The following is a 26,673-nucleotide window of genomic DNA, read 5'->3' on the forward strand; positions in this document are numbered from 1 at the left end:
GAGGTGTGGCCGCGGCGCGCAGGCGCGCGGGAAGGCGCAGAAGCGAGTTTTGCTGGGGGAATCTCTGGAGGGAGGTGACGGCTCCGCTGGGCGGGCGGTGGCGATTCCACGTGCTCTCGCGGCCGGTTGAAACCTTTGGCGGGCGCTGGCTCAGAGGTGAGGGGCGGTGGCCCAGAGGTCCGACCTAGGAGGCTGGGGCTCAGAGAGTGGGGCGGGGGACGCGCTGTGGCCGATGCCTGCGTTTCCACCGTTAGAGAGTCTCTCCTTTGGCGTATACGCATGGAAGGAGGAAATGCATTCAGGTCCCATTCGTACTCTGGGGAAGTGGAAGGAGTTCCGGACTTGGGATGACCAATCCCTCCGGGTTTTAAAATGGAAAGGCCCCCGTGCCTTGAACCCACAGAGGGGTTTGCAGCCAGGATGGTTGGTCACCGCTGGACTGGGCTACAAGGCATGTTGGGGACGAGGCGCTTGCCTTCTTTGAGTCTTGGGGAGCTGGGTCCCAAAGGAGGAGGCCTTAGGGCATAGTGGTTGAGAGCCCGGGACTTAGGGCCAGAATAGCTGCGTGTGAATCCAGGTTTGCCACTAACTGTACGTGTGACCTGCTGCAGGTTACTGAACCACTTCGTGCCTGGTCTGTCAAAAGGGAATAATATAGAATCTAACTCAGAGAATTCTTGTAAGGATTACATGAGCCCAAACGTGTTAACCGCCTATGATAGGGCTTGGCACATAGTAGATGCTCAATAAATGTCAGGATTTTTCTGCAGCCCCTGCCTCTGAGGAGAGATTAGGGGCATGAAGTGGGGTGTGAGTGCGTACAAGGCTGCCTTTCCTGCAGAGGGCCCATCTGGGACTTATTCAAAGAGCGGCCCCAGCCTTCCCCACCAGTGCCTAGCATAGTGCCTGACAGGTAGGCTTGCACAGATAGTTATTACACCAGTGTTTAAACCCGTGCTGGTGATGTAGTGTGTGGGGAGGGTGTGAGACTGGAACTGGGAGGCAGAGAGACACGGCTCAGCTTCTCCCAGCCTCAGCTGGCTCATCTGTCCAGTGGAGATGGGTGTACCTGCCAACTAGAGTTTTTGCAGAGCAAGGGAGAGGTCCTCCCTGAGTGCACATCCAGACCCTCATCACCCCACATTCAGAGGTTTAGGTGTGATGGTGGACAGTTTGTACTTGTCTGTCCTTCCCTTTCACCATACCCTTCGTTTCTTGGAATTCTCCCTCCTCCCCGCCACCCCCCAAGGGGCTCAGGGCTGGCCTAGATGACCAGATGCATTGTTTCACAGATGGGAGAATTTAAGTTCTGAGGGTTGAGTGCTCAAGGCCACAGCTCACTGGGGGCTGTTGACAGCTTGGCCCCTCAGGTGGGCTGTTTCGGTGTGTGATGGTAGCAATGGGGTTTAGGTCTGTGTGTGTATGCGAAGGAACGTTTTAAGAATAGTTGTTTTTTTTTTAATAAACAATACAAAAATGTGTAGGGAGGAAGGTAAAAAAATCACCCCAAATACAATCCCAGAACAAACCTGAGTTCATGTCATCAGGGAACAGGGCAGTAGCGTGGGCACCCATGGGGTGGGGAGCCATAGGAGACTAGAGAGAGTTTATGAAGATGGATGGATGGACTGAGGGTCACATTTAAAGAAGCATGTGTTTGGAGGGGACTGGGAGCCATGTCACTGACGTGCAGATTAATAGATCACAAGAAATTCTACCATTGGGTAAGGATCCATCACTGACATCTGGGATCTTGTTTAACTTTCCACACAGTGCTCTACGATAGATAATAGACCCATTTTACAGATAAACGGAATCTGCGAAGTTTAGGTACCTCGAGGTCATTTAGTTTTCACTTGGCAGATGCGGGCTCCAGCTCAGATCCTCTGGCCCTGACTCCAGGCCCAGGTCAACAGAACTCGGCCACCGTCTTGATAAGAGGAGACTGAGGTGCCTGGATTGCTTCACAAGTTCCCGGCCCCATACTGATGCTGTCTGTTGCCCATCAACTCAGCGCTACTGTCCAATACCCATCATACTCTGCTGTGACAAGGGTGGTCTCCTTGCCCAGTGTGGCCTGGCTTTAGGCTAAAGACTTAGATTTCCTTTAAATGGACGGTCATGACATATATGGCACCTGAACCCAGTAGACAGGTGTCCTGAAAGTCTTAATGCAGCATGTTTTTAGCTTTTCTAACCTCTGAGCTACAAATGTTACAAATTTACCAAAAACATCATTTGAAAGTTTAATTATTTAAATTTCTTCCACATTTATTTAGTCTTGTGAAGTTTGAATGAGTTGAGTCTTTTGTTTCAGGAAGTGCAGTGCTATCTTCAATTAGAGGAGCTGAATTTTCACAGGGTGTCTTCTTGTAAGTTTGTAGCATTTGCACTTCTGAAATTGTCAGCCCTGCGCTCAGGCTTGCCAGGCAGGCTGTGCAGTTAGGGTGGTTTTGGGCTTGCTGTTTTGCAGCCCCTCCCTCCTCTCCCCACACAGGCACACAGGCAAGTGTTTACTGCATAAAAGAAAGCGGTAAGCTCCTTACAGACCTTACCTCCTTAGCAAGCAGGTGGCCACACTGCCCCCATTGCTCATCAACTCTAAAAATGCACTGATGGCTCTAAAAATCCAGAGGCACTGTGAGACTGAGTTCTGGCTTACTGTGCATGCTACCCATTCTACCTTTTAAAGAATCGCAACAGATTTCTAAATGTAAACATATGCCACGAAAAACCAAATGAAAACGTTTGGAGGGGTATTTTTCTGACGGACACGTGACCAAGTTCTAATCCTCGCCTGAACTGATGTTTACACTGTGTATGGTTAATCCCCAGAGGTAAAAACATGTTTTACACAGATATTCCGATCATCTTTTTTGTCAACATCACTGGCTTTGAGTTGATAAATTTTGTCTCCAGCGGTCCTCTTCAGGCCTTTAATTCCTGACCTTCCACTGCAGCCTGCACCACCCAACTGGATCTCAAAGCTTGCCTAAGCCTCCTCCCCTCCCCTCTCCCCCTTGATTAAGATACAGAATAGACCTCAAAAATGAAGGTTGGAAAGCTCCAGTCCATAGCTTCAGTTTGAGGGGGTATTTTTTTCATGGTTGAATCTCCTTATGAAAGTACTTTTAAATTTTCCAGCAGGTAATTTGGCTCATCGCAGCTGCTTCTACCTTGTGTGTACAATGACAGTCCATTTCTGGGTGCTTAATTAATGGTTTACTGTCATTCTTAGACCAAAGTGCCGCTAGAGACTGTTTATTTGACAGTGTGGTGTGGGCTTTTGTTCTGGCCTTGTTCTCCTTGTGAGGCAGGGTGGCTGCTCTGTTGCCTGTCAGTAATCTATCATCCTTCTGCTGGGTACAGAATGCTGGCTTTGGGGGAATAGGTCATAGTCCAAGTGATGCCAGCCCCCCAGGACTTGTGACTGTTTCACATCTTTACCATAACCAGGTGAGAAGATGGTCTTTGTTGGTGCGCATCCCAGAACAGTCAGGTTTGTTTTCCTCTGGATTCTCTGCTAGGCTGTAGCTGACCACATGTAACCCTGATGGTGAGCTGAGGAAGGGGTCCTGGGGTCAGGGACCCGCGTTTTGTGTGTAGCACATCAGGCAAACTGACATCCAGCAGTGCTCGGTGGGGCAAGAGACCCCCAAGAGAGATCAGCTGGGCCTCTGTAAACCCTGGAGTTGCAGCGAGGATGTACATTTCCATTCAGGGTTGAATGGATGGGAATAGCCCTGATCCTTGCTTAGGTATGTCCTCTCCAGCAGTGACTCAGAACGTGGGAGTGGAGGAGAGACAGTGATTTCATACATGAGAATTTTCCACGACCCAGGAGTCACTCATTTGTGCTGAAGGATTCTCAAATGAAGTCTTATCTGGAAACAAATTGTATCAGTTTACTTGATCCTTACCTTCACCATGAGGAAGAAAGTGCTGGGTTAAACAATTGTTCTCAATATTTTTGCTGTGAAACTTATTTATAATGTGAAACTTATTTATAATGTAAAATGACAACACTCTTAGAATCTAGTGATAAAAAATTATATAACCCTGGAAAGTTACTATGACTTCTGTCACACTTTTAGGTGAATTCATGTTTTGTTAAGCACAATAGCATCTCCGTGAACTTTTTAAATGGTAGTTATGTGTAGGTGTGGACCCACTTGATCATGGGGCAGTGCTCGGGACACTTGGGTTTGGGAACACCCTCCAGTAATGCAGCACCCAGCATTGGGACACCTGAATATGGTCCCGTTTCTTTCTTATTGATCTGACAGGGAGCCACACCTACTCCTGTCCATTAAAACTGAGAGGCACATCCTCATTTTTAACATCTGGTGGGTACATAGTTATGCCTATAGGAGTGCTTTTTGTGCTTATAGAAATTATTTTTAGGCCTCTTCTCCACTTTCCAAACCTTCCTCGGTTCCCCTTTTGCTGTGTTCTTATTGTATTTGGGGACTTGAAATAATTTGCAGCGCATACCTAGAGGCATTAGAGAGAAAGAGAACGCATGTATGCACTTTAAGTTATTGGGAAAGGTAGGATATTTCATTTAACGCCCCCAAAACTCTTCATCTCTAGAGACAGCCTGTGAAGCTTAAATCCTGGTTCCGCTACTGTGTGACCTTGGGCAAATTACTTAATCTCTCTGAGTCCCAATACCTCGTGTAAATTGTGAACAGTAATAGTCCTTACCTCATAGGGTTGCTGTGAGGATTAAATAAGTTCATTAGCTTAAAGCTGTTAGAATAGAGCCCAGCACATGGTAAGCACTCAACAAAAGTTAGCCATATTATTATTGTTGATTATAATTTTACTTATGTGGTGGTAGAGGTTTATGTAGATTGCTAATCAGCTTTGATTCTGTTGTGTTGTTGTTTTCATGTGAAAAGCTAGCTGTCTGAATCATATATTTGGAAAAGCAGTTTCAGACTACAATGATAATTATCTTTTTTCCTTTTTGATTTTTCTTTTAGGATAAGACTTAAAACCTGTCTTGGATAAAAAAATATTTAATCATTTAGCTAAAAATGGTATTTTTTACATGCAATGCATGTGGTGAATCAGTGAAGAAAATACAAGTAGAAAAGCATGTGGCTCTTTGCAGAAACTGTGAATGTCTTTCCTGCATTGACTGCGGTAAAGACTTCTGGTAAGTTCCACAGAATTCAGGTAGATCCATAGTAAAGGTCCAGACCAATTATGGAGCCCCTGGTCCCACAAAGCAGTAAAAAAAAAAAAAAAAGAATAAGCAAGAGGCAAATTTGAGAAAAGAAATTAAGAAAAAAAATTAAAAGTGCCTTACAAGACCATTTGCCTTTTAAGGGTGATTTAAAGGGAAGACTCAGGGAAAGGGAATTATGGGTTCGGTCATAATCTGATCAGTCTGTGACACTTGCTGTTGTGTCCTTGGCACTGTTACTAGACCCAGGGTGGTGACCACGTGGAGTAGGGTTTCAGGGGTGTGGTGTGCTGATCACAGTGAAGAAATGGATTTATAGACCGGAAAATGAATTTATTAATTCACAGTGGAGGAGCTCTCTGGGAGAAGAGGCTCGGCCCTCCCTAGAAAATCGGTGGTGATGGTGGCAGTGAAGCTCCTGGCCCGCCGTGTGTCAGGTGCTTCCACTGAGAGGGTCTCTGGAAAGGGGAGGACTGAGGGGAGGGTGCAGGATGGATCTTGCTCATCCCTGTTTCTTCGGGAGGGTCATTTGTAGTTGGCCAACCTCAGCCTCATACTGATTCCCTTCAGCTTCAGAGGGTTCAGGTAAAAAGGTCATTTTTGGTGCATCCGCCCTAATGGCCTCTATGGCATTTGGGGAATATTTGCTGACAGTCCCTTTTAATTTCTTTCTAAAGCAGTGATATTTTAAAAAAGAAAAAAAAAAGTTTGGAAACTGCTAAAGTCTTCGTTCATACCTAATCCTAGGAGGAGGGATATATAGAACAGGTGAAAATTGGGTGGTTTCTCCTTAGGGGACTTTGCCCTCAACCTTGCTCCCACGTTTCCCTGAGGACCCCATAGAGCTTTAGAAAGATCGTTTGAGACAGAATCAAGTTTCCTTTTTTTCCAAGACTCCTAGATCTTTTTTGTGACCTGATACCACCATTTTACACCACCTTTTAACTTAGACTACAACTGATTATTGATTGCCTACTGTATTACCAGGAAGTCCTACAGGTTTTGTAATTTAAGATAAAGCCACCCTGTTGTAGAGAATTCTTTCCTTTTTTATTTAGTATATATTCACATATGACTAAAAAAAAAATGCTGCCTATCAATTTGATTTTAAGACATTTGTATATAAAAATGGGTGGAAAGTTTGGTGGTGGGTTTTGAACAGTTGGGAAGAAGGAAAATGTGATGTGACCAGGAGGTTACCAGTATAGTAAGTGAAAGAGGTGAGATGGCTGTACAGAGCACAGATGTGAATGTAAGTGTGGACGGCAGAAGGCTGGGGCAGCGTGCTAGCTTTAGACAGAGACTCCAATTTGAGAATCAATCTAACGGTGGAACTTTCTCACTTTAAGGGGTGACGACTATAAAAACCATGTGAAATGCATAAGTGAAAATCAGAAGTATGGTGGCAAAGGGTATGAAGGTAAAACCCACAAAGGTGATGTTAAACAGCAGGCATGGATTCAGGTAAGGTCTTTCTTTTCTTTTCTTTTTATTATTATTTTACTTGGACTGTATCTCTTTTTTTCTTAAATACTTCAACTGTTTTGTTTTTTTTTAATTTGTTTTTATTTTTATTTATTTTTGGCTGCATTGGGTCTTTGTTGCTGCACGCGGGCTTCTTCTAGTTGCGGAGAGCGGGGGCTACTCTTCATTGCGGTGTGCAGGCTTCTCATTGCGGTGGCTTCTGTTGTTGCGGAGCACGGGCTCTAGGTGCGCGGGCTCAGTAGTTGTAGTGCATGGGCTTAGTTGCTCTGCGGCATGTGGGATCTTCCCGGACCAGGGCTCGAACCCATGTCCTCTGCATTGGCAGGCGGATTCTTAACCACTGCACCACCAGGGAAGCCCTGTAAGATCTAATTCATCAAAGAGCTTCATCTGACATCTTCTAGTTTCTTGGGACACCTAAGAAACCAAGAATAAATGTTATCATCCGTGCAGGCAAGACCCAGAAACATCACGTCTTAGGATAGAGCTCTTTATTTCTCTTTCAGTGCAACTGCAGTGTATTTTGTCTTTAATCTACACGTTTTGCAGATTTCTTGCAAAAGTATTTCCAAATTCTCACTGACTTTCCCTTGGCTACGAAACCGAACGGAACCTTTCTAATCTGTATCTGCATCTAGTGAAGATGCATCTTTTATAACTCAAACTATGTTAAGCTGTGGTGTCTGTCATCAGAGTCGGGCAAAACAGAGACATTTTCATAAATGTGAGGAATTTTCTACTTCTAAAATAGAATGAAAGCATACATTATAAAAGTGGCAAAAGCAGCGAAATCCCTAGTTTACTGAGGTATAGCTTCCAGTATGTTATTCACCATTTACAGAAGAGTAGCAGGAGGAAAGATTCAGAAAGGAAGGTAGGAGAATGAAAAGACATGTCATCTGTGTGGAAACTCTGTATTTTCCTGGAAATCAAATAAATAGTTACTCTCTTTGATGACAGAGTTTAAATGTGAATTTTCTGATATTGACTAGCTTACTGAGTTAGAAAACTCCTGGGAGGGAAAATCGGTTCACGAAGGACTAACAAAGTCTGCCAGTGCAGATTGAGACGCTAGTGAGACCCCTTGTCTTAACTGAGATATTTGGGCCGGCGGCCATCAGCCATACTTTGGGGCCCTATGTCTGCTCTCCCTGAGTACCGGATAACATTCCTAGGCCCCTGAGCTGGAGGTACCTGGTGTGTGAGTTCTGTGTCTGTTGACATCACATCTTGAATGAAATCCTCTAGAGCAGAGGTCAGCAAAGTACAGCCCACAGGTCAGATCCGGCCCACTGCCTCTTTGTAAAGTTTTATTGACACCCAGCCATACCCATTTGTTTACACGTTGTCTATGGTTGCTTTAGTGCTACAAGGACTGCACTGAGTAGTTAGGACAGAAACTAAATGGTCTGCAAAGCCTCAAATCTTTTCAGAAAAGGTTTGCCCACCCTTGTTCTAAACTGTCAGGCTTCAGCAGCCGTGCCACTGTATTAGAGATCCGAGGACTTTGTTCCGGATTCTGTCCTGGTGCACCGGTCCGCTCCCCATCCAAGTCCTCTCTAGCTCGCTAGCTGGCATCGTCAGCAGACACCTGAGACCGAATGTGGTCTGCTGGGAGAGTGCACGGGTCCTGCTGCGACCTGTCCGACAGACATGGATTTGGGTATTTATTCTGTTCCTTAAATCCTTAAATTCTCCATTTTTAAAGATTGAATTTTGGAATCCCATCAGTGTTAATGTTCACCAAGCATCCTTCCCAATGTCTCTGTGCTTACACACAGAGAGTGGATAGTGGGTCAGGGAGAAATACCCTATTTGGCATGGATCTCAGTGTTTTCCTCCAAACTCGGTCGCTGGTACGCTTCTCCTCTGGTTCAGCACGCGGCTCTGGCCTGTGCTGAGCTAGCCTGACTTCTTCCTTGTTCATGCTTTCTTGATTTGTTTTTCTGCCTGGGTGCCTTATCCTCTTTGTATCCTGTCTCAGTTTTTTTCTGGTCTGTTTATATATAGCTGCAGTTCTTCCCTAATGCAGGGACCCTTTCCTGCACTCTATTTGTTTAGCTGCATTATTTGTCTTTATTTGTTGGCTCATAAGTGACCATCTTTCTTATGGATTGCCATCTCCCTAACTTTAATAATTACCTTTTTCCTCTGCCTTCACTGTGATTGCCATAAGCCCTTTCTCTAGATCACTTATTTATTTTTCATCTCTTGTTCTTGCTATGTCATGTTTGTTTGTTCGATTTTAATATTGTTGTCTTGATCTTAAATTTAGTCCCTAGAATATCCACTTTTGTCTTATTCTTTTGATCACTTTTGGTTGGTTTATACTTTTTTCTTTCAGTTTTTAAAAATTGTGATAGATTATACATGACATATAGTTTACCATTTTAAAGTATATACAACTAAGTACATGCACAATGTTGTGCAACCATCACCACCATCGATCTCCAGAGCGTTTTCATTTTTTGGTAGGGATTACATTTGAATCTGTAGCTCTCTTTGGGTAGTACTGACATCTTAATAATATTGTCTTCAATTCATGGACATGGGATATCTTTCCATTTATCTGTATCTTTAATTTCTCTCAGCAGTGTTTTGTAGTTTTCAGTATATGTCTTTCAGCCCCTTGGTTGGTTTAGTTCGTTCCTAAGCATTTTATTCGTTTTGATGGTATTATAAATGGAATTGTTTTCTTAATTTCTTTTTCGATTTGTTTACTGTTAGTGTATATAAATGCAACTTGATTTCTGAGTGTTGATTTTGTATCCTGTGACTGCTGAACTTGTTAATTGGCCCTGAAGATTCTTTTTGTGGAATCTTTTGGGTTTGCACCGTGTAAGACTATGTTATCTGCGAACAGAGATTATTTTACTTCTTCCTTTCCAGTGTGGATGCTTTATATTTCTTGCCTAATTGCTCTGGACTTTCAGTACTATGTTGAATTTGTAAACATAGACATTAATACAAAATCTGTACGTGACATGTGAACCCGCGAGTTTGACTTTCATGAAACTCATCTGTCAATTATTTATTGTTTTTGTTTTATCTTCATTTTTTGTAGAAAATTAATGAATTAATAAAAAGACCCAATGTCGGCCCCAAAGTGAGGGAACTTTTAGGGCAAATTAGTGGTTTTGACAACGTTCCCAGGAAAAGGGCGAAATTTCAGGTATGTATTTGATATGACTTCCTTGAATGGAAGGGATATGGGCCTATTGGTGACAGCTTATGTATACCTGTCAAAATATGGGATAAGTGAGGTTTTTTCTTTTTTTTTTTCATACAGAATTGGATGAAGAACAGTTTAAAAGTTCATAATGAATCCCTCCTGGAGCAGGTGTGGAATATCTTTTCTGAAGCTTCCAGCAATGTAAGTCAGATCTCACTCTAGACTTGCAGTGTGGCAAAAATGATTGGTAATAATGAAACGGGAATGTCTTATTTTTGGAGGTCAAGACAGCCTTCTTTTTCAGAGAGCCTCTCTGTGCCTTCATTAATGGGAAGGAATAAACAGTGCACTGCAGAGAAGATTTCCTTATTGTGCAGAGAAAGGTATTTAATCCCAATGTTTGATAATGGTACCAGCTAACATGAATTGATCCGCTTAGAAATCAGGCAGCGGGAAGTGTTAGAAAGAACAGGACCTTCGGGTTTCTGACAGAGCTGGTTTGGAATCCCTGCTGTGCTGTTTGCCAAGCGTTTGATCTTGAGCATGTTATTTAACCTCTCTGAGCCTGAGTTTCCTTATCTTAAATAAAAGTGGGTATTTATACTCAGTACTAACTGGGTACCTGATGTGTGTCAGGCCCCAAACAAAAAATAGAAAATATCTCAGGTGTGATAGTGCCACCAAGAAAAATAAACAGGGTGAGGACAGAGAGGGTGACTAGGTGTTCTTTTAGGTGTGGGGTGAGGGGTCACGGAAGGCAAATGAGGGTATACAGGCATCCCAGCTCATGCCCAGCAGGTAGGGGGCACTCGGTAAGTGCTGGTCTCCTTCCTTCTGCTGGACGGAGAAGTCATGGGAGTAAATGAGTCAACCACCTTCAGTCAAAATGGTTTGATCAGAGAGGCCCCAGACGTGGAATACACATGCGGAGAGTCTTACTTTGATATCTTGTAGGCACATTCTTGGTTACATTGTTAAACATTTTTCTCATTAATTCAGTTGCACTTAGCTCCTACTTGGAGCTTAAGTCCCATCTGGAGACATATTGTTAGTGTTTCAAAAAAAACAGTGGGGTCTGACTGGTCTTTTATTCTAGTCACCTTGTCAGCAATTGATTTGCTTTTTTATGTAGAGAGCATAGTTTTGGCCACAGATTGGGATAAGAATGAAACTTTCTCTTGGCAGTATATCTAGCGTGTGTCTCTAAACATACAAACTAGGCCTTTGAAACCTTACAACCAATCATTTAATTGGCAGTCATGTGGCACCTGCTTTTTAAAGGTTATTTACATTTTAACTAAGAATCAAAAGTTTAAAATTACTTAGTTTAACTCCAGAGTTCAAAAAAAAAGGGTTTTCCACTTTCCTTTTTAAAGCTGTGAACATACTAAGAATTAAATAAAATAACCAGTAAGCAGCTCGTGGTAAACTCTGAGCTCTGTAAAACGAGGCTTGTTATTGCATTGCCTTTGTGCAGTAAATGTCCCAGCATGTGCCTAGAGATTGTGGTGCAAAGAGTTCAGAGGCCCCGGAGGTGTTGGGCTGGAGACTTTATATTCTTCTCAGCTGCAACACTCTCTGTACCCTGGTGTGCATCGCACCTGGTCACTGTGGACGCAGCCATCCTCAGGCCCAAGTCCTGCCCTCCAGAGCTGTATTCTAGTGGGGGAGACAGGCAGACAGCTGCGTATAAGGGTTGATGCTATGGTGTCAGGTGGTGATACGGGCCAGGAAGCAATGGGAGGCAGGAGACGGGGCAGAGAGTAAAGGAGGGTGCTCTGTCAGGAGAGAGTCGGTGAAGTGGTCCCTGAGGGGACCACGTTGGAGGAGAGCCTGGAATGAAATAGGAAGTAGATGGGGAGTGAATTTGTTCACTCATTTATTGAGTAGCTGCTGGGCGGGTGAATGTGTGTCTCCCTCCCTCCTTCCTTTCCTCGCTCTCTCCCCTCCCTCTCTCCACCTTCTTCCAGCAGCTGGGGGATTGGTTTGGAAGTGGAGGCGAGGCAGCAGCTAGAGACTTAGCTGAACGGGTTGGTCTCAGGGCTGCGGCGCTCAGACCCTGGTGTGATCATGCCCACTACACACTGTACCCTAGGAAGGAGCTTGTAGGACAGGGTGTCCCTCTTCCTCCTGAGATCCTTTCTGAACTCATCCCTGCCTCGCCCGCATGTACATGGACGACTTGACTTCTCTGAACTGCTGCTGAGAAAACTCCAACTATTTAGTTTAATCTTTAGTATTAATATCCTAAATGCTACTCTTTGAGCCCGGGGCTGGGCACTGAGGGTTGCCTGAGGTGGGAGCTCAGCAGAGTTCTTGTTTGTCAGTGAAAGCCAGTCCTTCATTTGGTCCAGGTTGGGGGCAGCATTCCCCCCTTGTGGCCTCGCCTCTCAAAGGAGGAGGACTGCGGTGACTTGTGCCAGTCACCTGGCCGTTAACTAACAGAGATGGAACGTGGGCCCTGGCCTTGGACTGTCCACCACACCTGCAGCAGCCCCAGAGCCGCCAGCACTGACCTTGGCCCTGTCCCTCCAGATGCATCAGGGCTCCCTGAGCAGTTCAGTGAATTGCTCCACATCTTCTCTTGAGAAAGGGCAGGCCTAGAGACTGCAGCATATTTATAGTCAGACGACAGCAGGCAATGGGGCTGGCTTTGCTGAAGTCATTTTTTAAAACAGTCTGTGTGCTGGTTTGAGTAAGGTGGTGCAGTAAATGGGAAGTTTATCTTATTCCAGCTCACATTTCCATGGTTCCTTACTCTCCACTTTATACTCTGTCCAGGTGTCCCTGACTGTCCGCTAAGGGTAACCATCAATCTAAACACTGATGATGATAACAGCACCTCTGTCTAGTACTCAGTCGTTTACAAAACTCTTCCCGTACATCTGGCTGCTCTATTGAGCATTGCTTTTCTCATTTTATTTGTACATGAACTGTATCAGGTAGATATCACTAGCTTTCTTTTCACAGATGAGGAAATAGGTTTGGAGCAGGTAAATAACTTGCCCTGAGTTACCTGGCTAGTAATGAACAGAGCTGGAACTTGAACCCAGGTCTGCAGATGCATAAATCTGGGGGTTTCTGCCACACCTACATGCTCATCTTCTACCAAAAAGGCAAATAGCGAGCCAGAATTAAAGGTCTGGCTTTTACATGGCATACGGATTCTTCACTTTTCCAGTGGAATGAAAATGTTAAGTGCAGAGAGGAATGTGGGCTGTGGGTAGTTTTTTCCATTTTTGTATATTTACTGCCACATGTTAACTGTTTTTTGGGGGGGGTCACAGTTGTAGAATGGTAAGTAATAAAAATTTCCTTAGAAGAATTTATTCCGTAGATACATGAGATGATATGTGTCTGGAATGAGAATTTATGTGTTTCTTGGTTTCGCTTAATAATAAGGAACCAGTCAGTAAGGGGCAAGATCAGCAGCCGCTGGAGCAAGCGGCCAAACCATGTGCAGAGAACAACGCCAAGGTCGCGTCCTCCAAAGCAAATGACAGCGTGGAAGAGCCAGCAGAGACGAAGAAGAATAAGAGAGAAAGGAAGGAAGAACGGCAGAAGAAGAGAAAAAAGGAAAAGAAAGAACTAAAATTAGAAAACCACCAAGAGAATTCAAAGAGTCAGAAGCCTAAGAAGCGCAAAGCGGGACAGGAGGCCGAGCAGGAGGCTGCAGGGGAGGCCATCTTCGAGGCCGCCAGCTCTGCAGGGAAGAAGAGCCAGAGGAGCAAGGCTGAGTGCACCCAGGACGGGGCGGTGGATAGAGGCGCGGAGCGGGAAGGGGAGACAAAAACCAGTCTAGGGAAAAGAAAGCAGAAGCATTCGGAAGGTTTGTGGCTAGCTTATGCTCCAGGGTTTGTTTTTTGTTTTGTTTTGTTTTTTTTATAAATTTATTTATTTTTGTTTACCTTTGGCTGCGTTGGGTCTTCGTTGCTGCGTGCCGGCTTTCTCTAGTTGCGGCGAGCGGGGGCTCCTTTTCGTTGTGGTGCACGAGCTTCTCATTGCGGTGGCTTCTCTTGTTGAGCATGGGCTCTAGGTGCTCGGGCTTCAGCAGTTGTGGCTCACAGGCTCTAGAGCGCAGGCTCAGTAGTTGTGGCGCACGGGCTTAGTTGCTCCGCGGCATGTGGGATCTTCCCGGACCAGGGCTCGAACCCGTGTCCCCTGCTTTGGCAGGCAGATTCTTTTTTTTGTTGTTTTGTTTTTGTTTTTGTTTTGCGGTACGCGGGCCTCTCACTGTTGTGGCCTCTCCCGTTGCGGAGCACAGGCTCCGGACGCGCAGGCTCAGCGGCCACGGCTCACGGGCCTAGACGCTCTGCGGCATCTGGGATCTTCCCAGACCGGGGCACGAACCCGTGTCGCCTGCATTGGCAGGCAGACTCTCAACCACTGCGCCACCAGGGAAGCCCCTATTAAATACTTTTTAAGCTGTGAGTTTGGGATGTCTAAAATCTGTTAGACCTTGCATTTTGAACCATGTAAGGCAAAGAGCATAAGGTTTGGGATCAGGCCGTCCTGGGCTTAGTCTGGGCAGGTGCCATCACCTCGCAACTGCCCATTTTGTCATCTGCCTTGGAGGAGATACCCCACGGGGCTGGGGTGCTTGGGGAATGAGCAGGGTGATGGATGTGAGGGGCCTGGCCATGTAGGCTTCTCATTAAATGGTAGCCACTAGTATAAATGCGAAATATTTTTTTAAATCTTTCTAATTACTTAGTTGAAGCAGATTCTAAGAAGAAAAAGATTAAGCTCCTGGGACATTCTGAGGACGGAGAACCGGAAAACCATGAGGCTTCTGCAAAAGGTATGGCTGACATCATTTGGAAGCTCTGCCCTCTTTAGGCTGGGGGAGGAGGAGGAGAGCTGGGCCCGTCCGATGGTCATGCCCTCCAGAGGCACGTGGAAGAACTTGAAGTAAAATCCGTTCTCTAGGGTGTGACTGCTAAGTAATGAACGAGAGCTGTGTGAGTTGGTCGTACAGGGTCTGTCCAGCTTTGAGGATGGAATGTAAAGCTGTCTGGATTGGAAGCATGTGTTATCTTTGGAGCTTAAAATAAACCCTGGTTCTGAGGCCCTGTTCGCTCTCCCTGCTTCCTTGTCCCTGCCTCTCATCCTCTCCTAGAAGTACCCTGAGGTCCAGCCGGGCTTGGCTTTTCCTCCTCCCGTCTCTGGGTCTGTCCCTGCTGTCCCCGCGCTCAGAGCCCCACGGCCACCCCGTCCCTCAGCCAGAGTGCGCACTTGGCAGCTCCAAGGTTCCTCTTAAGCACTGCCCCCTCCGCAGAGCTGTTCCCACTGCTCAGGCCTGGAGCACTCCCTAGGGTCCTGCCAGTCAAGAACAGGCCCGAGGGCTCGATGGGAATCAAGACTTTATTCACAGAACTTCAGTAACTGCTCGAGTTGGGTTAGATTTCTTAGCTTGTAACTTTGATTATGTGAAGCTTCTCTCTTTTTTTTTAAGTTAAATGTTCAGTTTTGAGATAATTGTAGATTCACCTGCAGTTGTAAGAAATGATACAGACTTACGGATACTTCTGTAGCCTTTACCCCATTTCCTCCGAGGCTGATACCTCACACAACTGTAGGACAAAATGCCACTGGGCTGTTGGCCTCGTACAGTCAAGAGACAAACATTCCCGTCCCCACAAGGACCCTCCTGCTGCCCTCTTATAGCCACATCCACTTTCCTCTCGCCCCACCCCCTCCTTTACCCCAGAGGTCAACGCTGTCCGTTTACCTCCATTTACCTCTCCATTTACCTCTCCATTTCTATAATTTCAGAATGTGACATAAATGGCGTCATTTAGTCTGTAACCTTTTGAGATTGGCTCTTTTCACTCAGCATTGTTCTCAGCAGATTCATCCAGGTTGCTGCACATCTCAGTAATCCATTCCTCTTCATTGTGAGCAGTGGCCTGGTGTGAATGTACCACGATTTGGTTATCCATTCATCTGTTGACAGACATCTAGGTTATTTCCGGTTCAGGGTTATTATGAATAAAGCGCATGTACAGGTTTTCCTGTGGACATGCGTCATGTTTTCTGGAACAAATGTTCACGAGTGCAATGGCTGTCTAGTACGGTAGTTGCATGTTTAGTTTTTTAAGAAGCTGCCCACTTTCTCAGAGTGGCTGTACCGTTTAATATTCCCTCCAGCAATGTGCGAGGGGTCCAGTTTCCCCACACCCTGGCCAACATTTGGTGTTACTGTTTTTTATTTTAGCCATTTCAATGGGTATGTGGTAATAGCTCACAGTGGTTTTAATTTGTATATCCCTAATGACGTTGAATATCTTTTCATGTACTTATTTCCCTTTGTCTATCTCTTCATTAAATTGTCTGTTCTCGTTCTTTGCCCATTTTCTAATTGAATTGTTTGATTTTTTTTTTAACTGTTGAGATTTGAGAGTTCTTTATATATTCTAAATGCTAGTCCTTTGTGAGCTATGTGGTTTGCAAGTTTTTGTTCAGTCTGTAGCTTGTCCTTTTATCCTCTTAACAGTATCTTTTTGTAGAGCAAAAGGTTTTGATTTTGATGAAGCCTCACTTGTCAGTTTTTCCTTTAAGAGATGATACTTTTGATGTCATCTAAGAACTCTTTTTGCCAGCCCTAAATCCCAAAGACTTTTTTTCTGTTTTTTCCCGAAATGTCTTACAGTTTTAGATTTTTACACCCAAGTCCATGATCCATTTTGCGTTAATTTTTATGAGGTATGAGACTTGGTTCAAGGTTCATTTCTTTGCTCATCAACGGCCAGTTGGTCCACACCATTTGTTGAAAACGCTGTCTTTTCCCTCGGTGAATTGCTTTTGCACCTTTGTCAAATATCTGTTGGGCATATTTGTGTAGTTCTGTTCTGGGTTCTGTCTCATTGGTTTGTGTATCCGTCCCTCCACCACACGTTCTTGACTAGAGTAGTTATAGCCGAAGTTTTGAAATTGGGTAGGCTTATTCCTCTCGCTTTATTCTTTTTCAGAATTAGAAGATTTAGAATAATCTTGCCTATGTCTGCAAAGAATCTTGCTGTGATTTATATAGGAGTTGCATTATACCTGTATATTGATCTGGGGAGAATTGATCACTTTACTGTGTTGAGTCTTCTACGCCATGAACATAGCATGTCTTTCCATGTATTTAAATCTTTGATTTCTTTCATTAGCATTATGTATCTTCAGCCTACATGTCTTCATCTCCCCAGAAGCAGAGGTTCCCGAGATGAGTCCTAACCTGCTGACAGTAATTATTTGTGGCTGTCCTCTGTCCTCTCTGGTTCAAGGTTCAGCTCCTTTTGCTCATCTTTGCCTTGCTTACTGTGCTTAGAAAGCCCCTTGATCTTAGTGGATCCTTAGTAAATCTTAAGTTCATTAGATACAAGCCCCATCTTTTTTATAGGAATTTATAGGATGGTGGTACTTAATGGTACTTAGTTAACCTGCTCACTCTAAGAATGAGTTCTGTGGATGGTAGTCAGCGCTTCTCGGCCACTGTGATCGGACAGGTCAGGTGTCTGCAGCACGGTACTGTGGCATCCTGTCCGTTCTGGACTTCTTCATTCCTGGGTAGCAGCAAATAGATGGTGCAGAAATGGTTTCTTAACCCTTTTGGTAGTACAACAAAATACAGTGTTTTACATATAATTCTCTATATCGTAGGTAAATTCAACTGGAAGGGAACTATAAAAGCTGTTCTGAAACAGGCCCCAGACAACGAAATAACAATCAAAAAGCTAAGGAAAAAGGTATGAAGTATGAACCAGGTATATATAAGCTGGGGAGAATCAGTTCTTTATTTTAAAATGTACAGTTTTGTTCTGTTTTTCTAAATCTGAAATACCGTAGTGTGTATGTGTGTGTCTCAGTGACTTTCAAGTTGCTCCTTTTAGCCCCTCAGGGCTTGTGGGGAAGGGATGGAGCCAGACCCCATCCACGCTTCCTCAGCCAGAGCAGTGCCTACATTAAATATGAAAATTACTGCTCTACATATGTTGCTGTCTTTTGATTATTGCAGAACAATGGTTTTTTCTCATTGTAACTTTTTATCAGTGTCTGAAACATGCAGCCAAGTGCTCACACGTGTACAGCTACACGAATTGTCACGAGCAGGACACCCTTGTGTAACCAGTACCTGGGTTCTTTCATTTGTCACTGTCGGCCTTATTGTGGGTCAGAGAAAGAACATTGTAGGTCAATTTTCAGGACAAATACACCCATTTGACAGTTGTTTTCCTTTGTGAAGGTTTTAGCTCAGTATTATGCAGTGACAAATGAACATCACAAATCTGAAGAGGAACTCCTGGTCATCTTTAACAAGAAAATCAGCAAGAACCCCACCTTGAAGTTATTAAAGGACAAGGTCAAGCTTTTAAAATGAACATTTTTATATTTAAAAATTGAATCCATTCCGTTGATCTTCTCCTTTCACAACTGTTTGTAAAACATGTAATGATTATAACAACTCAAATTTTGCTTTCCAAAGCTGTATTTTTAAGTTAAGAAAAAAATATATTTTTGGTAGAACTTATATGAGAAAATAAAATATATTCTTGTCCCAAGTTCTAAATTTCTGGTAGTGAAAATATTTTTAAATGTGACAGGTCAAAAAATAACTTGGGGGCTGCCCTGGTGGTGCAGTGGTTGAGTGTCCGCCTGCCGATGCAGGGGATGTGGGTTCGTGCCCCGGTCCGGGAGGATCCCACATGCCGCGGGGCGGCTGGGCCCGTGAGCCATGGCCGCTGGGCCTGCGCGTCCGGAGCCTGTGCTCCGCAGCGGGAGAGGCCACAACGGTGAGAGGCCCGCGTACCGCAAAACAAAACAAAACAAAAATAAATAACTTGGTCAGACTAGAAAGCAGTTGTTTTACCTACATCACTTCTACACATTTTCAATTAGAGGGTTTTGTGGGTTAGTTTTTTGCGTGGTTTAATGTACATGTGAATTGTAGTATTTCATCCAGGAACAGTCGAAACAGTCCTTTGTGTGTCATAATCCTTGCGCAGCCAGAAGTTCTGCCCTAAGTGTTTCTCTGTAACAGTTTGGCCCATCCACTCTGGCCCAGTCCATCTTCGGCCACAGATGGCAGATTTGTCGGTGACTAGATTTTGGGGTGTGGCCTGTGACCAGGTATAGGGAACCAGCTCGTTGGAAACTGAATCCGTTATTCGGTGCTCCAGTTGGATTGACATGCTTTCAGAACTGGTCCTCTAAATCCTAGTTTATTGTGCAGGAGGAGAGCCAGGCCACTCTTTGATATTTGAGTAGGTTTTGCCCACAAGTCCCTTCACAGCTGGTGTGTGTGGTAAGAATCACCCCTTTAACCAGTGTTAACTATCATCGTTAATACCTCTTACTACAGGTGAAAGCAAGAATGGGGCATGGAACGAGTGTTAAAAGGATTCGGGGGGGCATTAATAGGAGCAGGGAGGCAACAGGGCAGATGGAGATACGCTGTGAGCCTCTGAGTCCCAGACGAGCCGGCTTTCCTCCTGCACTGTGTTCTGTTCTGCTCTGGGGATGTGCTGCTGTGTCATGGCGGGATTCAGTGGCACTGTGTCGGGAGCAATGAGGACCCAGGCTTTAGAATCAGGCCTGGAGTCAGGCCCTGGCTTGGTCCCTTCATAGTTAACTGCTCTGAACCTCACTCTTTTCATCTGGACAGTGGAACAGTAAAGGTCCCTCTTGGGTTGTGAGTGAAGGGACTAATTTGTGTAAAGCCACAACACCATACCTAAGCCCAGAGACACCCATTCAGTGGTTGCCATCGCTACTGTTAGCAGGAACGGTTTCTGAGCCACGAGAGGCTTTAGATGTTTTGGAAGCAAAGGGGGGAAAAAGTGGGAAAATGAAGCTTGACCCAGAACACACAGAGGGACAAAGCAAAGCCCTGAGTCCAGTCCAGGACGTCCCTGTCCGAGCACTCCAGGGAGCAGAAGCGAGCACCGCCGTCCTCCGGGGATGGGGGTGGGGCTACAGCACTACTCCCTGGGGGCACTACAAGCACCACAGTATTTCAGGATTTGTGTTGATTTTTATTTTTCCGTCAGTTTTACTGTCATGCGTTTAAGGCTGTTCCAGAATGCTAGCAGAACATTGGGCCGGAGGAGGTAACCCCTCAGCTCCCAGACGAAGCAAGGCCAGCAAATGGCGATTCTGATGGTCAGTGTCATGGGCAGGTCTCTTCGTTGGAAACTGCAGTTGGTGGCAGGAACGTCTCCCCATGCCTGGCTGCAAAGCACAATCTAAAGCTCCTTCCCAAGGTCTTGGCACAGAGACCACCCTTTGGTTTTGGCGATTGCCTGCCTGACTTGAACTCAAACACAGACGATATTGGAACTCTGGGGACTTCGGAACCAATCTAATGACATTTGTTTTGGGCTTTACAGCTTCATTTTGTCTAAGTTGAGTGTAAGATTGGATTCTACCGTGTTCCGCCTGTCCCTCTGCTGGTCTGATGGGTCTGGCACTTGGGTTTCCCCAAACCTGCCAGGTATGCATTTTGACACACTTAAAAAAAAATTTTTTTTTGATACCTTCCTTTCTGGCATTCCTGGTATTTGTCAACTGTATGCACTGGCCATTTTCTGTGATGCTGTTTACAAATAGGATTTGGGAGAAGGTGGGCTGTATTCTGCCCGCCAAAAGATTAAGACGTGTTACCGGCTGGGGTCCTCCTTTATGTCAGACACACAAGGCATTTTGCAGTCTGATGAGGAAACTGAGGCTCAAAACAGTGAAAGGGAGGCCAAGCAGGAGTGAACCCAGGGCTGCCCTTTCTTCTGATTGGCTGTGACAGCCAGACTTGTGCTGATGCAGAAGTCTAAATATTCAGGCAGCTGAAGGCAGGGGGCATTTAGGTAGAGAGAGTTGAAAAATTGCAAAACCACTCAAGTTTCCCCAGGTTAATCTTGCTCCAGGCAGGTACGAGTGGTTTGTTACCTCGGTGTGAAGTAAGAAAAAAGAGGCTTTCAAAGACCCTGTTCCTAGTTCTCTGTTTAAACCCACTTCACAGGGTGGTTGTAAGAATAAACTAGTAAAAGTCAAGGTTAATTGCATTGTAACAGGTCTGCAAATTTTTATGAATATCCTTAAAAAGTTATTGTATTAGCCTTCTAAACATGTCATTTTTCTTTCAGAGTTAAACCTTGAGCTGATCAGGTCCTATTAAAGCAATTTACTTTGATAGTATTGGGTTGGCCAAAAAGTTCGTTTGGGTCTATCCTTAACATCTTGCAGAAAAACCTGAACAGACTTGTTGGCCAACCCAGTATCAAAGCAGCCTGAATTTCCTCTCTTTTCCGAAATAGATTTCTAGGACTTGGGGAGAAAAAGAAACAGAAGAAGCAATCTTTGGTGTAGATTGTTTTCTTTTAGATTGCAGTTGAATAAGGAAAGTTTTAAGAAATCAGTAGTTTTATTCAGTTCACCTCCATTTGTGAAAACATGTATAGTTCTTTATTCCACCACTGAAAACTGATCCTTCTAGGTGTTTTTTTGTGGACTTCCGCATAAAGTAGATAATTGTATATTGTTGACTTTTACCTGGATATAGAACCATGACACCATAGCACTCTTAAGATTATAATTCCTTCCTTGTGGAAGGAAATTAGAGATCAGTTATGCTCAGATAGAAGAAAAGGCATTTTATATGTACTTACCAGTACTTTGTGGTTACTGGAACTCAGCATACGTTCAGCCTTTATCCCTTCTAATTAAGCTTTCAAGATGGCTAGAATAGGCCTAAGTTTCTTTTCTCCTTAGCCAAGGAGAGTGTATTGTATTTCTCATTTCCTAGGTACAGCAGTGTTAACTTTATGTTGATTCCTGAATGACACATGGGCAGGAGGTGGGTTGTGTAGTTAATCCTCGTTCTCTCTCAGGTAAGCTGGATTTTGGCAGAAGAGTTGGTACACGTGAGAACCTCGCCCCTTTCAGGTTCGGAAGAGGAATCATTGATCATAAGCATGCAGTGGGATTTCACAATTAAGGAGATTCTGTTGGGAAGTTGTGTGCACTGATTTTTGCCTTTCCTCACAAACATATGTTTGGACCTGAATCCTCCAGTACCCTAAGAGCCTGCAGTTCTGCTCTAAGCCCTCTTGTTAAAATTATGTTAAGTCACAGGGACTAATGAGATAATTCCAGAGTGCCTGCCCTGGGCCAGACTCTGCCCTGTCTTCAGGGAGAGGGAAACAGACAACCTCAAGGCAAGCACAGTAAGAAGTCCTGTGGATGAACCAGTTGTAAGGTACACCCAGAGGGGGAGGGAGTTATTCCGCTTAGGGTGGGGATGGAGGCCGTTAGGTTATTACTGGCCCTCTAGATTGAGTGACAGGTATTTACTAACTCCTTGCGGGCCCGGGTCATCTTTCTCTTACTCTTGCCACCTCACTGTAAGGAGGACCCTGTGAGGCCTTCCCGGAAGAGGTCCCCACCCACGTGCTCCGCCTGCCTTTTGTCTTAGAAAAACTTTAGTCAAAGAATAAATTTAATCAGAGAAGTGAGAAAATGCAGAAAGAAAGGAAAACAGGCAGGACAAAATACTCATACTTTAGCCATTAAACAAAGTCAAGAACCTTTAAACAAAGTCAAGTTCTTCCTCAAGGACTGTAGATAATATTCTGAGCCGTGTCCTTTGAGCTGTTGTGCAGATTAAAACCCTCACCAGGTGGAAGAAATTAACTGTGTGCTGCCCACAAGCCACGTAGACCCCAAACCCGTTGGAACCTGAAGGTTGATGATGCTGATTCCTGATTACTTCACCACCAACCGATCAGAAGAACGTCCATGAGCTGATCATGTCCTGCTCCTTGAACACTGTAAGACCCCTCACTACACGCTCCAGTGGGGAACACACAGTTTTGAGGGTGTTAGCCTGCTGTGGCCCCCTTTGCCTGGCAAAGCAATAAAGCTATTCCTTTCTACTTCACCCAAAACTGTGGCTGCGTTCCTATTTGTCCCTGGTGAACAGAGGCCGAATTTCGGCAACATCACCTCCTTTCACCCTGACTCTCATTCCCACCCACAAGGGAGACGGTGGGAGGCGGTAAACGCTAGACAGGGCTCCATGTGCCAGAATGAGACTTGACATTGAATCTGACTTCATCTTATTAGCCAAGGGCAGGTTATGTAGCCTCCCTGAACCTCAGGGGTTTTGTCTATTATACTGCCTTCGTAGGGGAGACAGAGTGAAATTAAAATATTGTACATGAGGTGTCTGGCACATAGTAAGTATCTGATAATATTTCGTCTTCCAGTGTGTGAAGTCTGCCCAGACTGCACTGTCTACCATGGGTTGTCTGAGGCACTGGCCCCAGGGAGAGGCCACATCCTCTAGATACCTTGCTTTTTTCCAGCACATGGCTTTCCAAGTGACTGGACTGTTAAAGCAAAAAGAACCACAGTGGCCAAACCAAGCAGTAAGGCAGCATGTTTTAATGTAGAAATCCACTTTAATTCTGAAGTAATTCTCTAGTTTTCAGTTATATATAATCATTTTTCAAGATACAGATATAGCCATAAGACTGTCACACAAACCTATATTTTTGATAAAAGCTTTCTATTGAAGTCTATACATACAGAAACATAAAAACTTGCATGGACAGCTCAAAGCATTTCACAGAGTGCACACACTTAAATGCCGTTACTACCCAAATCAAAGAAATAGACTCTAGCCGAAGGGTAAGCATATCCTTACTTCTGTCAGCATGGATTGATTTAGCCTGGTTTTGAATTTTATGTAAATGGAATCATAGGGCGTGTACCCTTCGGTGTCTGGCTTCTTTCACTTAAGATTCCATGAGAGGACTTCCCTGGTGGCGCAGTGGTTAAGAATCCGCCTGCCAATGCAGGGGACACGGGTTCGAACCCTGGCCCAGGAAGATCCCACCTGCCGCAGAGCCACTAAGCCCGTGCACCACAACTACTGAGCCTGTGCTCAAGAGCCCGCGAGCCACAGCTACTGAACCCGCGTGCGCCACAACTGCTGAAGCCCGCGCACCTAGAGCCCATGCTGTGCACAAGACAAGCCACGACAATGAGAAGCCCGTGCACCACAATGAAGAGCAGCCCCCGCTCGCCGCAACTAGAGAAAGCCCGTGCACAGCAAGGAAGACCCAACACGGCCAATAAATAAATAAATAAATTTATTTTTTAAAAAAAAAGATTCCATGAGATTCATCCATGTTGCTTTGTAACAGGAGCTTATGCTGTCTTTATTGCTGTACAGTATTTCTCCATTCTACTGTCAATGAGATGTTCAGCTTTTCCTGTGGGGCGGGGGCGGGGGAGGGCAGCTGAATGTCTAATGAAATCAACATCTACACATATACTGGTACATACACTTTCTCATTTCTGCTGAGTGCCTGCCTTGGAGTGGAATTGCTGAATCATCAGGTGGATTTCAGCTGTAATAGATACAGCCAAACTGTTTTCCAGGGTGTGTTTCCCAGTTTACATTGCCACCCTCAGTGTGTGAGGAGATATGTGTTTATTTTGCCCCAAAATGCGCTGAAATTGAATATTTCTCAAATTTCTATCTCTGTATCTAGCTCCTCTAAATAGCTGTTAAATTCAATGCTGTCAAGTATAATCCCCGGGGGTTACCACTAGATTATAAAACTGGAAAATGTCATCTCCAAGTTTTCAGATTTCAGTCTCGAATGATGTTAAAAATAAATCAGAATAGCAATTTCCCTCAGCTTAAAAAATGACCACTACTTAGATACTCTACGACTGTCCTTTTAGATTTCAGATTTTTTAACTTGTAATTTGGGGCTGAACCTTCCTCTGTCTGTCTTGGTTACAGACAATGAGGATTTCGGAGAAACCACTGTATGCCCTGGTGAAAAAGAAAAGTTTCTTTGTTTTAGAGGTCAAAGGCTAATGTAGCTTTTTTTCTTCTGGGATCCAGGGAAGCTTTAATTTATTCCCTTTGATATAAGTCATTAAACTGCCCTTTTAGTAGCTTAAATTGTAATTGCTGAGTAAATAGATGTGTTTGTCAGAGTTGAAAGGTCAGGCCATTGTTTGGCCACAGAGCCAGTATTGTGAGCTGCTGAAATATGACCTTTGCTGCTGTGCCTTCCTGGCGACCTCAGGCCAACTTCTGTTGGCGGCCTGTGGTCGTCCATATATTAGATTTCTCCACTGTAGATCAAAGGTAGGTAAAGACTCGGTCCTACTGGGTAGTTTCTTGGGATCTGGCATCGAGTTTACCTCGGGATACTAATAGTAATGTAATAGGATAGCTCTGCTCCAACCAATTTTATCCTGAACAGAGAGGTATTTTACAGCTAAAATTTAAACGGCAATCTCTCAGTTTTAGAAAAAGTTTAAGGTAATAGAATTTTCTCAATTTTAAGGTGTCCCTGCATAAAATTTCTTAAGCTTCTTGGCCCTTGTCACCACTTGATTCTAGTTTAGATGCTGTGAAAGCTGGCATAAACTTTTATAGCACTTGGTTATGTTTTGCTTAATTTATCCATATTTCATGATATCCCCCAAAAGTGTTTGGTGCTCTACTGTATGAGGATGTTTGAGAATAGTGAGTCTGGAAGGAGAGATGGTGGTTCCAAAGCATTGTTGTGGTGGCAGGTACTGTGTGTAGGTCCCTAATGTCCGGCCTCCAGTTTCACCCAGCCTGATGCTGGGTTTCATGGTGTGGCCGCCCTTCCCTTTCAGCCAGTTCTGCTCCCATTGCCAATTTTTTTTTTTTAAGTTGATTTACAATATCGTGTTAGTTTCAGGTGTACAGCACAGTGATTCAGTTTTATATGTATATATATGTTAATAACCTATATATATAGGTTATTACAAAATATTGAGTATAGTTCCCTGTGCTATACAGTAGGTCCTTGTTGGTTATCTGTTTTATCTAGTAGTGTGTATATGTTAATCCCAGTTTCCTAATTTATCCCTCCCCCACCCCCCTCTCCGTTGCCAGGCTGGTGTTTTCTCCCCCTTGTTGTTTTCTTAACCTGAGGGCCTGCAGGTTCCTCAGGAGTTGTGGCCGTGCTGGTGGAGGTGATGCCCAAGGGGAGGTCACAGAGCCCAGGTGACCCTTTGTGATCAGGATTTGCCCACCAATACAACCGTGAAACACCTTGATTTTCCTAAGATTGGCAGGGGGGTCTCCCTATGGATTCTGTTTAATATATGTATGTTTGCATATTTACTTTAGTGATTTTCAGTTCATCTAGATGAGTGAAGTGAGTCTTTTAGGGAATGACACGAAGATTCTTACTGATATAAAAGCAGTCCCCAGCTAGCATACTGTACTGTTGTCTGGCATGTCCCAAGCCCTCAAGCTAATAACAGCAAATAGATTGTATCTGACCTATCAACTCCAGTTAATTGCGGGTGGTTTTCTGGTGTTCTTGAGGATTTATCCCTCTCTTAGGAAGGGGAAGAAATGCTGTTTCCTATTAGCAATGCCTGCCATGGGTTGGGTAGGGAAGGGGCCACCACATGTTCCCTTCTGGGTTTCTAACAGGATGAGGGACTCTGGCACCAGGGAGCCAGCATTCGGCGAGAATGAGTCCTCCGGGCACTCTGACTTTTCCACAGCTTCTGTTCTGAGAAGCTCTGAGTCATTAGCACGGCAGCTCAGTGCTTAGGCTGGGAGCCTAAACCTCCGTGGGTTCAAATCCCAGCTCCACTTCACTAGCTGTGAGTCTTGGCAGAGACATTTACACTCTGGGAAACTAGGTATTCACTCAGCAATTACAATTAAACTGCCAAACGGTAGTTCAATTACACTCAAACCTCGTTTTACTGTAATTTGCAGACATCTGCATTTTTTACAAATTGAAGTTGTGTGGCAACCCTGCATCAG

General features: G+C 44.6%; 1 protein-coding gene across 1 annotated transcript; it reads left to right on the forward strand.

Annotated features, from left to right (window-relative positions):
• The first annotated feature begins 8 nt into the window (after positions 1–8).
• LYAR (Ly1 antibody reactive) lies at positions 9–18,397 on the forward strand. Its single transcript, XM_033856846.2, has 9 exons — positions 9–156; positions 4,989–5,164; positions 6,544–6,658; positions 9,744–9,851; positions 9,969–10,052; positions 13,254–13,680; positions 14,566–14,652; positions 17,499–17,584; positions 18,082–18,397. Exons 2-9 carry the CDS (start codon positions 5,043–5,045, stop codon positions 18,214–18,216), a joined length of 1,164 nt encoding a protein of 387 aa, XP_033712737.1. The 5' UTR covers positions 9–156; positions 4,989–5,042; the 3' UTR covers positions 18,217–18,397.
• The last annotated feature ends 8,276 nt before the right edge of the window (positions 18,398–26,673 follow it).

This window comes from Tursiops truncatus, chromosome 5, assembly GCF_011762595.2.
Source record: "Tursiops truncatus isolate mTurTru1 chromosome 5, mTurTru1.mat.Y, whole genome shotgun sequence".
NCBI classification, from domain to species: Eukaryota; Metazoa; Chordata; class Mammalia; order Artiodactyla; family Delphinidae; genus Tursiops; species Tursiops truncatus.